This window comes from Trachymyrmex cornetzi, unplaced genomic scaffold, assembly GCF_001594075.2.
Source record: "Trachymyrmex cornetzi isolate Tcor2-1 unplaced genomic scaffold, Tcor1.1 scaffold743, whole genome shotgun sequence".
NCBI classification, from domain to species: Eukaryota; Metazoa; Arthropoda; class Insecta; order Hymenoptera; family Formicidae; genus Trachymyrmex; species Trachymyrmex cornetzi.
The window spans coordinates 411289-423140 of NW_017300074.1; the positions used below are offsets into that span (position 1 = coordinate 411289).

At 36.5% G+C, this 11852-nt stretch overlaps 1 protein-coding gene across 2 annotated transcripts in view; it reads left to right on the forward strand.

Moving 5' to 3' along the window:
- The window catches only part of LOC108767984 (protein FAM151B), a 35582-nt gene extending 25463 nt beyond the window's left edge, over positions 1-10119 (forward strand). For both annotated transcript variants that reach the window (XM_018518153.1, XM_018518152.1), the window contains exons 2-5: positions 5078-5215; positions 7411-7646; positions 7733-7875; positions 8729-10119. In XM_018518153.1, the coding sequence (XP_018373655.1) occupies positions 5078-5215; positions 7411-7646; positions 7733-7875; positions 8729-9128 (917 nt within the window). In that variant the 3' untranslated portion in view covers positions 9129-10119. The remainder of the gene's footprint in view (positions 1-5077; positions 5216-7410; positions 7647-7732; positions 7876-8728) is intronic.
- Positions 10120-11852: the final 1733 nt, after the last annotated feature.

The following is an 11852-nucleotide window of genomic DNA, read 5'->3' on the forward strand; positions in this document are numbered from 1 at the left end:
ATTTAACATCCATGCGGTGTCTGATGTTACCTAATATCAACACCATCATGGTGTGAATTTAAAACCCATGATATTAACTCCAATACAATAAAAATTATATAGATATCGTTATTTTTTAGGATGTATAGTTTTCCGATGTTCATAGAAGAATACGCTTATATCACGTTACATATTAACAGAGAATTATTAGTTGTTTTCTCGATTGATTTCCTTGTTGTAATACCGTTTTTCCTTTTCTTTCTAATTTCTCTATGCGTACATATATATCCTCATCACATAAATAAATACGAGGATCATACTGAAAGTAATAAGCAATCATTTTTTATAAATTAGGATTCTTTGTTGTTAAAAAACCAAGTGTGCCATCTTAATCTACAAATTTTTTATTAATTTTTGACATAATTCTCATTTCCATGTGCACTTTTTTCCACCATTCTGTAAGCTTGAATATTGCCTTGCAATAAAATCAATTGCAGTTGCCTGAAATTAGTGATACACTGCTTCACAAAGCATGTTGTCGCCAACGGTCTCCTACAGAGAAGATCGCCCTACAGCACAATGCTCGACCTTCCTACGGCCATTTCACCAAAAATCGAGAAACCGCAGTAGGAAATTCGTCCTTTTCCCTTACAATCCTGATCTGGCATTCTTCGATTACTATCTTTTTGGTTTCGTGAAAAACTAGATGCAACGTTACAGGATAACAATCCACTGTCTTCGAATAGGTGGAACGGAGATCTACCGCAAGGAAATATTCCAGAATGGTGAAGATATGTACAAAGAAATGAAGATTATAGAAAAATAAATAAAAGATTGAAAATTAAAATAATGTAGCTTTTCAAAAACAAAAAATTCTAATTTATAAAAACATTGTTGCTTATTACTTTCGGTATTACTCTCGAATATTATTCGTTGCTATAAGGAATTTAGTCTCAAAATTAAAATCAGTCAATCAATCAATCAGAATTTATACTTTCGATTTAAATTGATTCGTGTTATTTCGAACATGTAATGGATATTTCCATTTGTAAAAAAACTATTGCAGCGCCACATTACATTACAAACATGGCATGTTGTGATTGTTTTGTTGCAAATTGTATATTATGGTATGACGGCAATATTTAAAAAGTTGTACACTGCCGAATTAATAAAGATATTTCGAATGTACTTGTTGTAACGTAAATACTTTGATACATAAAGTTGCATCAATTTGGGCGTATTCAAGGTGTATGCAGGTCGTATATCATGATTGTTTATTTGAGAAAAGCAGCTTGATCTGACAGCTTGACAGTTTCACATTCGACATGTGTCGATAAAGCTAAAAGACAAGTAACAGATTATGCAATCAATAACAAATTATGAAATAACCATAGATTCAAGATTTAATTCAATGCTAATTTTGGATTTAAATTGGATTTAATGTCCTCTTATTTGTATCTTACTTAAATCGCATAAATCATGAAATTATGATATAATGAATAAGAATCCAGTATAAATGACCGAGAAAAGTGTGTAATCGAACATGTGAAAAATTGAATGTAGAGAGAATGTGAGCTTGCGACTGTAAAAAGTGTGAACTTTTTAAAATGAAAATGCCTGACAAAGACAGTTTTCAGTAAATTAATTAATAAACAAGTACAGAGCACAAAATGTAATCCTATAAGAGGATATTTTATGGTATTTTGCAAAAAAATTTAATATACCATAAAAACGTAAATTCTTAAGAATCAGTATAGATATATAAGAGAATAATACATTAAAAATTTGCAAACTCCGTTATATTCGAGATATTTATAACGATATTGAAGTATAATCGTATATCAGATATACGTGCTTATATCACATTATATTATATTTTGAAACAAATATTTATTTTTTTCACGTACTAGAATATTCCTTTTAATATGAAGAAACCTTCACACACGTGATGATAAAGTTCCCGGAAAAGTAGTGCGATGACGTGTCCTATTATTACAAAACATTGCACCTTGAACGAACAAACAACTAACTATCCGACCGAATAATTTGCTTCGAAAAACAGTCTAGCTGGTTGCACTAATTGAAGTTCTAATAAAAATAGACAAATAAAAATTTTCTGATTGAATCTATTATAATTCTAGCTGAGATAACCAGAAACCTGATTGATTAGGATCTTCTAATTCGTTTCACTTTCAATCAGAAATTTATGTCAGTGTGAGCTCGGTCGAGGTCAGTTCAATTGCCTCGATCCCATAACGTTCGGCCGCGTGAGCGAACCTCGACCGCTCGTAACAAAAACGAAGGTCCGCTTGAGATTTTCCCCCATAGTCAGACCGGTTTGAACACAGTATGGTCTCTATGTGAGATCGCCGGGCCGGAAACGGTCGTTCCAAAGACATTGTAGCGGCGATATGTATGCGTGTTATATATATATGCTGCTGGAATGTAGTGGAGAGATTCAGATTTTTGGCAAGGACAAAGTATATGGGTACTGTAAACCCAATGTTTTTCTTGAGCGATTCGAATATTTAAAAAAGATAACATTCGAAAAATTGCTACTCTAAATGAAGCACCATAGGTAATGAGGATCAAAATGAGTCATTGCGTGAGCAATTCAAATACTATTTGCTGAGTCATTCCCTTAGTATCGTATGTCTAAAACACATAAAGGCATTAACTCTCCGTAGAAATGTCATTACATTAACCCGGGAGTGGCCGCTAACTTTATTACGGTGTCATTGCTCAAACGCAATTCACTTACAACAGTTCTTCCATAAGTAAATTAAGCTCGTTATTATTATGTAACGCATTCTCTCTACAACTCTCCTATAAATAATAAAAATATTTTTTAATTTAATGATGTTCCTGTACGTACATTGTTTTCAAAATCCTTCTCGTTCATCGCAGTATAAATTTCATTAAAAGATAAAAAATTTTTTTAGAGAGATAGATCAGGCCTGTTTAATTTTAGCTGCGGAGCCAAAACGCGCAAAGCCATCAACGCAACAAACATCAATGTGGGTAAGATTTCGGGGACTGTAAGATGTTGGTACGTGTCTAAGCGACGCTTATCAACACTTTAGAGTCTCCGAAATCTTACTCACATTTATCATTTTTGCAGTGACGACTTTGCGTTTTAGTTCCGCAGTTAAAATTGAACAGACCTAATCTATCTATCTATCCATAAAAATTTTTAATTGGACAAGCTTGAGATAGATTAGAAAAAGAGAGAAAAAGAGGGAAGATACACACTCGCAGTAGATGAGCATTAATGTAATTAAATAGTGACGATTATTAGCTATAAAAAATGCAACGGAAATGTACGAACAAAATGCTGCTATTAATGTTTAAAATAAGATTGGTTCAGCATGTCTCTATTGCTCAGCATGAGTCTAGATTCACCCCGTGATCGCTGGACTAGAAACGAATCAGCCAGAATCATTGGCGCGGCTGCGTGGTTATCGATTTTTCATGAGACCTTTTTTTAGAGAAGTCTATAGAAAATAAATTCCGAGCAACTTAACGAGCATATCTAGTAATTTAATCCACCAACCCGCGGACTATGTAGGAAAAAACCTGAAAAAGGAATTATCACAAAGTTTTTGTGCTCTAGTTGCAAGCTGGTAGTAGACAAGGAACAAGCACTGCCTTCCAATTGTAAGCTGATTAGCCTGAAACTTTCTTATTACAGTCGATATCGGCACTAGACTTTAAATGACGCTCTGGCATTGTCGAGTATAACACGTCTGCAAAACTTTTGTTGTAATTCTCTTTCCTGACGATAACAGAAAGAAACTTTTAATTTATATTTATAAAAGCCAAAAGGTAATGGCTTAATATTTGTCATTTTATTACGAAACTTCTCTTATTTTTCTGTGAGAATTCTCGCAAAATTAAAAAATAAAAGCATAATCCTCTTTTGAACGGATCTGCCCCCACAATGATGCAAGTCAACGACTGTTGGTTGTTTATAAAAAATAATATTGTAAAAAGAACTCGGCGAGAAGACCAATCGCTCTCGCAATCTGCTCGGAGGGGTCACTCGGCGTGCGCAAAGTTTGCTCGCCACATGGCCCCTGAGATATACCGGAAATGATCTAATCCACAGGGGAAAAAGAACCGTGGAATTCTTCACAAATGCGCAGCGACATCAATTTCAACGCAATTTCATTATTAATTCATTCTGACTAATAATATGGTCGCGACTTTGTATGTACATAACTTGTTTCTATATGTATCCATGCTATCAAGCAAATTAAAGCAAAGAACAAAAAAAAACGAAAGAAATAAGAGTCGTCGGAAGAAACAATATACCTGTTTGCGTTGCTTGAAATCCCCAAAAATTTGTGTACTTACTTAAGGGTACATTCCTGCGACCAGTTTGAGATGAAAATCCTAATATCAAAATATCGAGGTTATAATAGTTTTTTAATTATAAACATTTAAAGTTAGCGAATCTTATCGCTTAAAGTTCGTTTAGGTATGATTAGCATTTTGCGTTGTATACCTTAACGAACTTTAAGCGGTGTATGATTCGCTAACTTTAAATGCTATAATTGAAAACCTATTATAACCTCGACATTTTGGTATTAGAATTTTCGTCCTAAAATAATCTTAGGAATGTAAGCGTTGTTACGCTCTTGACCGGACACCCTGTATATTCGGGCGTTGAAGAGAAAAAGCGAAAATGCTAGAGGCAAAAAGTGCAACGCAAACAGACCTAATATATCTCAGCTGCTCTCAGCGAGATGATCTCCTGGATTCGTGCGATCGTTCGTTCTCACTGATCATAACGGTTTTGGAAAATGTTGGCTGGATGACGGTTGGGAGCCTCTCGGGACGAACGTGACAAATGAACGTGATTAACGATCGAACAGCATAATAGGTGGAGCAGATGGAGGTTCTCGGTCGTCTACGGTCGCCGCGCCGCGCGAGGAATTCTCGAGTTCTCGCTCAATTATGGAGCGAACCACGAGTCGAATATTGGGATCATAGGTCGGGGCGGTTTCGAGAATATCGATAGGGAAGGTCAAGTCCGTCTATCGCGCGAATGTGAAACACTCTGATAATAACAGTCAAGGGGTTTCTTATGTTTCAGAGACTACTATATGTAACAACTGCTCGAGTCCATGCTATCCAAAGGAGTTCTTTCCCAATATCAAAGGCAATCTCACAAAAATCAAATGGGCACACAGAGTCAACAGCTTGATGGATTTGGACAAAGCACTCGTATCAGGTAAGTCGCTCGGCACTGCAACCCACGAAGCGCGACCTGGGCTTCCTTTAGTCCTTCGTTTACTGCATCTCGAGAAATGGAGAGACAAACGACGCTGCTCTGGTTACTACCGTGCGTTCAAATACCACGGCTTTACCGGAAACGTCGATATCGTCTGGAAGATGTTCTACGCGCGTGGCTTCATTAAAACATTCCTTGAACCATAGATAAAAGAGGGTAAAAAAATTGACTTGGGACAGAATACTAATAGACATAATTATACGTCATTAAAATACTAGCTTTAAATTAAGCTAACTTCAAGTTAAACTACATACGTTTCTCTTAAAGATATTCGACGTGACTTTAATGTAAAACATTCCTCCAAATCTAGATAAAAAAGGATTTAAAAAAATTTGATTTGGGACAGAATACTAATAGACTAGATTAAAGTACTAATTTTAAATCAAGCTAGCTTCTCATCAAATTTCAATTGGACATTTAAATATGGTTCGTTGCATGTCGAGAGTGAACATGTATCGTTAATAATTGACCTACCCGCGGGTAATATACGTTATTTTTTATCGCTTTTTATTCAATTTTCCGCTCTGTCGACGAAATCTGTAACTTGGGAGATTTCGAACAAAGCAACGTTGCAATCTCATATTAAATGTAAAACAATGTACACAAAGGTCGACATTCGAGAAATAATTTCGTGGACATTATTTCAACGAAATTTGCTTTCAAGACACAGCCACTCGAGAGTTAATATTAACATTAACGTTATCTACATTAATAATATTGCGAAGGATAAAGTTATACGATAAAACTTTTTAAATGATCGCCAACCTCACCAACAGTGATATAACTTAACGATATTTAACCGAAAATACAAATAACTGAAATTGCAGTAATATGAAGCAATTTAGATATCTATCTAAAACAAAACTATTTGCAAACGACTCGTGGTAAATACTTAATAGTGAGTAATGCAGTTGAAACGTAACTTCGGGGAAAACGTCGCATTTCGAAAGAACACTAATTTACCACGAGTTTGCTACTTCCATCGACTTCCATGCGACGTCAACGTATTATTAGTTAATGAACTACGTGGCATTTTACACGACTGTAGCCTTCAATGCTGGCCGCTTTTTGCGTTTGTCACTTTCATGGATATTCCCATATATGAATATCGTCCAATTGTGTGCGTCTTTGTATGCACAACCCGTATCCGATGGCATGTATTTTTATATCGGCGCGCTTTAAATAATAGCGGGATGTCCTTGAAAAGTGTGCATCCAGAAATATCGACAGCGAAGGAAAGAGCTTCAATACCGTGATGTCTGCATCCCCCGAGATTTCTTTCAGGCGCTTTCACGAAGCGCGATTCCGTGTATAAAATATAAGTCATATCGAGATTAATCTCGCGTTTTTCGACAGCCGTCTTTCTCTCTGACACGCGCGCATTTCGTATCACGATTCAGGATGGATGCAGTATACGTCAACTATTTTATAACCGGAAATTTCTTTCGACTTCGCACTTGGAAAAAAAGATCCAAAGTCTCGAATTTAAATTTTCTTCCTCTATATACGACTGGATCTTTCATAGGCAAGTCATTTGTACACAGTCACGTTTGACGCGGAGTTTTTGAAAAGCACATCCGTGTCTCGGCTGAATCTCAATGAGACATCAAGGTAGCCAGTGGTCGAAAATGGAAGTTCGACCTTCGTTGTTCAATTTAGCGACTAAGCGCGTCAAAGCCCAAAATCCGTCACATTGATTGTATATCCATCGCACGTTTCTAATAAATCGTCCACTATCTTTTTAATGTACCAGAAGAATGTTAATCCCTCGTTCAAAATCCTCTGCAAACCTCCCTCAAAACGCGATGGTCACTTTAATACCTGCAAAAAAGGAATGCCTGCAAAGGGACATCGAATCTCCCTTCGTGCCATAAGTCTTGAACTAACGTGAGTCTATCGCCGTGCTTTTGGTCTTGGAAAAGCTAAAATTTTCGGTCGTTCGAGCGTTAACACTGGCGAATGTATGGATCGGACAGTCTTCCAGCCTCTTTAGGCGTGATCGATATTCGCCACACGTGTATGCACATACCTGGAACCCTCCCGCCCAATCGGTCGTCTCAACCAGGCTGCTGCCTCACACTCTCACGCGCACACAAACACACGTAATCACAGACAACCGACTTTCCTTTTTAAAGCGGATGTCATGATGCTGGAGGGCGACGTCACGATGGGGAAACATACCACCACCACCAATGCCACCACCGATAAAATCCCGATAATGGCGCATCCACCAGCTACGGAAAGTGATCTATCGCTCGAGGAGTTTATCAATATCAACGTCAATAACGGTAGCAAGGGCATCAAGCTGGATTTTAAATCTAATGAAGCTTTCAATTACAGCAAGCCTATCCTTATAAAGTTTCAATCATCCGTGCGTATACACATAAATGCATCGCTTAATTATTCAGTATGTAGGTAATTACAACGTGATAAATAAAAATATATTTATTTTTTCAGCTTAAGTGTCCAGTTATCCTCAATGCGGACATTGTTCGTGGACCAGTCAATGCTACTGCCCCTCAGGTTAACGCATCAGAATTCCTGGTAGAAGCTAGAAATATCATGCCAAACTCTATTTTCTCTGTTGGTTGGACAACCAAGTAAGTAAACAACTATTAACATGCACTATCAACGTGAACAGAGTAACAACAGTTTCTAATATACAACCTTGTAATTAATCAGCCGTATAAGCAAAGAAATATATGTGACCCTCACCGTACAAGATCTCTTATAAAAAAGGGGTTATAAATATAAAATCCCTGAGAGAGGAGATAATTCAACTTGGAGCGCTCTAATGAAATACGTATTAAATGCACGTCAATATTACGTATATTGACGTATAGAGACGTATATTATAACTATCCTGCTTCAGCTCGGTTCCACTAATGTAATGTTAACTTTAATCTCTGTTCAATTTATTCTTCACTTTTTTCTAATTCCAGAAAAAGCTAAACAGAACTGGGCCTAAATCTTAATTGGCTGAATAATAAAAAAGCAAATCTTAGATTTAACAGCTAAAAAAATAATTTATACTATTTGCATCTACAAGGTTTTAGTGAAATGTGGTGCTTTTATAAACATAATAATGTGCACAGATATTTAGCGCATTTGCGCACTGAGAAAAAATTTGTTCATTTAAATAAATTAATTTAGTTCATCTTTATATCTTTCGATGATAAATATACTTATTTAGGTTGAACATATTGTATTTGACTTGTACATACATTATTCAAGAAATAAATAAAAATAACTAAATTAATTTAATCAAATAAACAATTAATTTAATTAAATGAACAATTTTTTTTCTCATTACGAGAGAATTTCTTTTTGTTGGATCCATTATACATTAATTCATTCATTATATGTAATATAACAAAGCAACCAAAAGCTAATTTTAATTTTCATAAACGGCATGATGTGTGATAGAAATTCAGCAATTCGTCAATATTGTAGGTACGGAAAGGAATACAACATCACCGAGGGTCGATATAACATGAAGCAGCTCAAGAAGATGATCGACATTCTAACAGAGCATAACATCAACCAGCCGGTAACTTATCCGGTACGAGCTGGTCTTGCAACGAACGATATCGATGGTATGAAGGCGTTGTTGAAGAACACAACATCCACCGGTGGTGCGACTCTAACAATCTGGTCATTGAAGGACGATTATGTCGATGTCGCGAAGCTTTCGAAACTGATCAAAGAAGTGGGAACCGATAAGGTCTACCTCGATATACCGGAAGACTTGAGAAACAAACTCAATCTCTCGAGTGCATCCACGATGACATCCGCAATGATGATGAATTTGGTCGCTTCGCTGGCGTTTTTGGTCCTATCGAGGATGCTGTAAGAAGATGTAGGTAATAGATATTTGCGACGAGATATTTGCCTCGAAAAAAGAAGGACCCTCCTTCGTTTCAGGGGTCTCTCGATGGAGAAATGAAAGTACGAGCGAACGACAAAATCCGGTTAGAAATAATCATTCATATGTCATTCATAATCGCCATCGCGATCGTTTAATTGGATCTTCGTCCAATTCGACTACATTTCTTATGACGTATCTTTCACGACGTCGAAGTCATCGCAGCGAACAATTTCCATAGCGAGATATTTTCCAAGCGAGACCCTCTATCCAGGAAAAGAAAATGTAAAATCAATACAATTTGTACTTAAATGAATCATTCAAATGACACGCAAAACAATCCGATTATATAAAATATACTTTCTTTTTTAATATATTTGACATGGTAATAAAAAAATTCATAAAAAAAGAATACATGCATATGTGTAAGAGTAAACACGTTTCCATTATATCGAGAGCGACTTTAATACCGTTAACGATAAACAGTAACGCTTTACCTATTGTTAATTAATGTCTAAAAAGTTTCTTAATATTACAGTATACGTATGTTAATAAATCAATTGTAAACGTAGCAACTACACACACAAAGACACACATATACGCGCAACCAATCACACATTCGAAATACTTGTTGCATAAAAGACAACAGTTACATATGAAGGACGTGCGTCTAATATATTGTCCTCAAATTTTTTATTGAAGTACAAACAGCGATATAAAAAGAGTGCGCTTTTTTTTAATGTAATTTCAAATACTAATACGTGCGCGCGCGCGCTCGTTGTGTATTAATATTCCTTCGTAATGTTTACCATCCCGTACCTGCGTTTTAACATATCTCCGATTTAGATGCAACAAAAAATTATATTAGTCTCTATATAAGCTATGTATTAAATTCAAAAGATTTAAAAAAATGGAGTATATGCGAGAACGTACTGCGTTTGATAATAAGTCAATAAAACATACAAAATTATCGAGGAAACTGGACTAAATTTATTTATCCTGAATGTCGAATTCAGGACACTATCCTAAACATGTAATAATTTTTACTTGTTAAAAAGAGCTTTATATTTGTCAAAAAAGATAAATGAATCATGCAAGAAGTTAGCGCTATTAAATTTTTTTTTTTATTGGAAATTGAAATTAGACGACAATTCAAATATTTGCGAGATCGAAACGTTTGAATGTTGTCTAATTTCAATTTTATGTAAAAAAATATATCGTTATATTTATTAGCAGTTACATCTTGTTTAGCTCATTTGCCCTTTTCAATAAATAAAGATCAGGTTAAATAAAACCAGCTTAAAACCTATAAAAATTAAGAGATCGCAATCTCATAAGTGTCGTTCTATGTATCGTGTAACAAATTAGTAGAATAAAATAGCTAGTATTGTTTGCTAATTCAATAGGATGTCTATTTGTCATTGTTATACGTAATTATCTGTGAAGATGGAATGCAAATGCCCGACGCATAGTCGCTACGGGTAATCTAAGAGATTTGTCAGAATAAGCGTACATTGTAACAATGACATTCTCTTTTATGCTGATGCTGCGTTTTTATCTAGCAATGCGGAAGATTTATGTATGACATTGAATACACTAAACCGCGCAATTTATGCATGATAACAATTACCGTTTTTTAAACCTCCATTTTCCATTTTTATCATGCAATAAAAGGTATTACAAAGACCCGCTTTCTTCATAAGCTACTGGCTGCGGGTTGTTCCTGTTAACTATAAGGGGGTTAAAAAGGTTGGAGGAAGTTAAAAGGTTCTCATAAGTAAAGTTTGCATTTAAGATACAGGGTGTATGCTATAATAGGGTAAGCGCTATTTGCTCTTCTCTGTTTGTTATCTAGTTATCTTCGAAGCGCTTCCGCTTGCGCTATCCGGAAGATGGCTATAATGACGATAAATTCTAGCAATGTATATCATGAGACAAGGGAACGTTTACAAGATTTTCGGATGGTACTTTATAGAGACCAACGGCATTAGTCCTTGCGATAAACACACCACAGCGGAAACGCATCAAGAATCTTGCGGAACGAGAAGACCGGATACTTTCCCTCGCAGAGATACACGCCTCTGGTATCTCAAGGTGAACGTGGTGAAAGAAGAGGAGTATCCGCGAGAGTATCGCGGGAGGTGTCTCGCCGGTCGAGCGCGGTCGAGGTGTCAAAGGTCGCGCGACGAAGTGCCGGCGGCCTTGGGATTACAGAAGAAGCTATTCCGGTTATCACAATCGGACTCCTCCGACACGCGTTCCTCGTCGCCCATCTCGCGTGGCCACTCAGCAGGTGCGCCGTGCAAAATGGGATTTTCTACGTGTGCGAGAAGCGGCGACCATCAGACGAAAATGCATCTCGGAGATTGCAACCACGGCGGGTGTTCCGTGTTTTTTTTTTTTTTTCCTTTGAAGCTGAGAATCCCGGTCCTCCCATCTCTTCCCTCTCGACTGCTTTTAGCGTGTTGAACGTAATTTATTTCTGTAACGAAGAAAGTCGTGAGTACTTATGGTAAATCTATTTGGGACGCTTGCGCGGCAATCTGCTTTCGATCGAGCTTTTACGAACGTCGGAACCATCTAAGTGTGTTATATGTCATGTAAAGAATAAAGCAGATTTTCTAGAAGTTTCCTAGAGTTTCTTTATACGTGACACACAAAAAATACAAATCCAATTGGTTATCGCAGACGGAAAGTGAGGTTTCTCGAAAC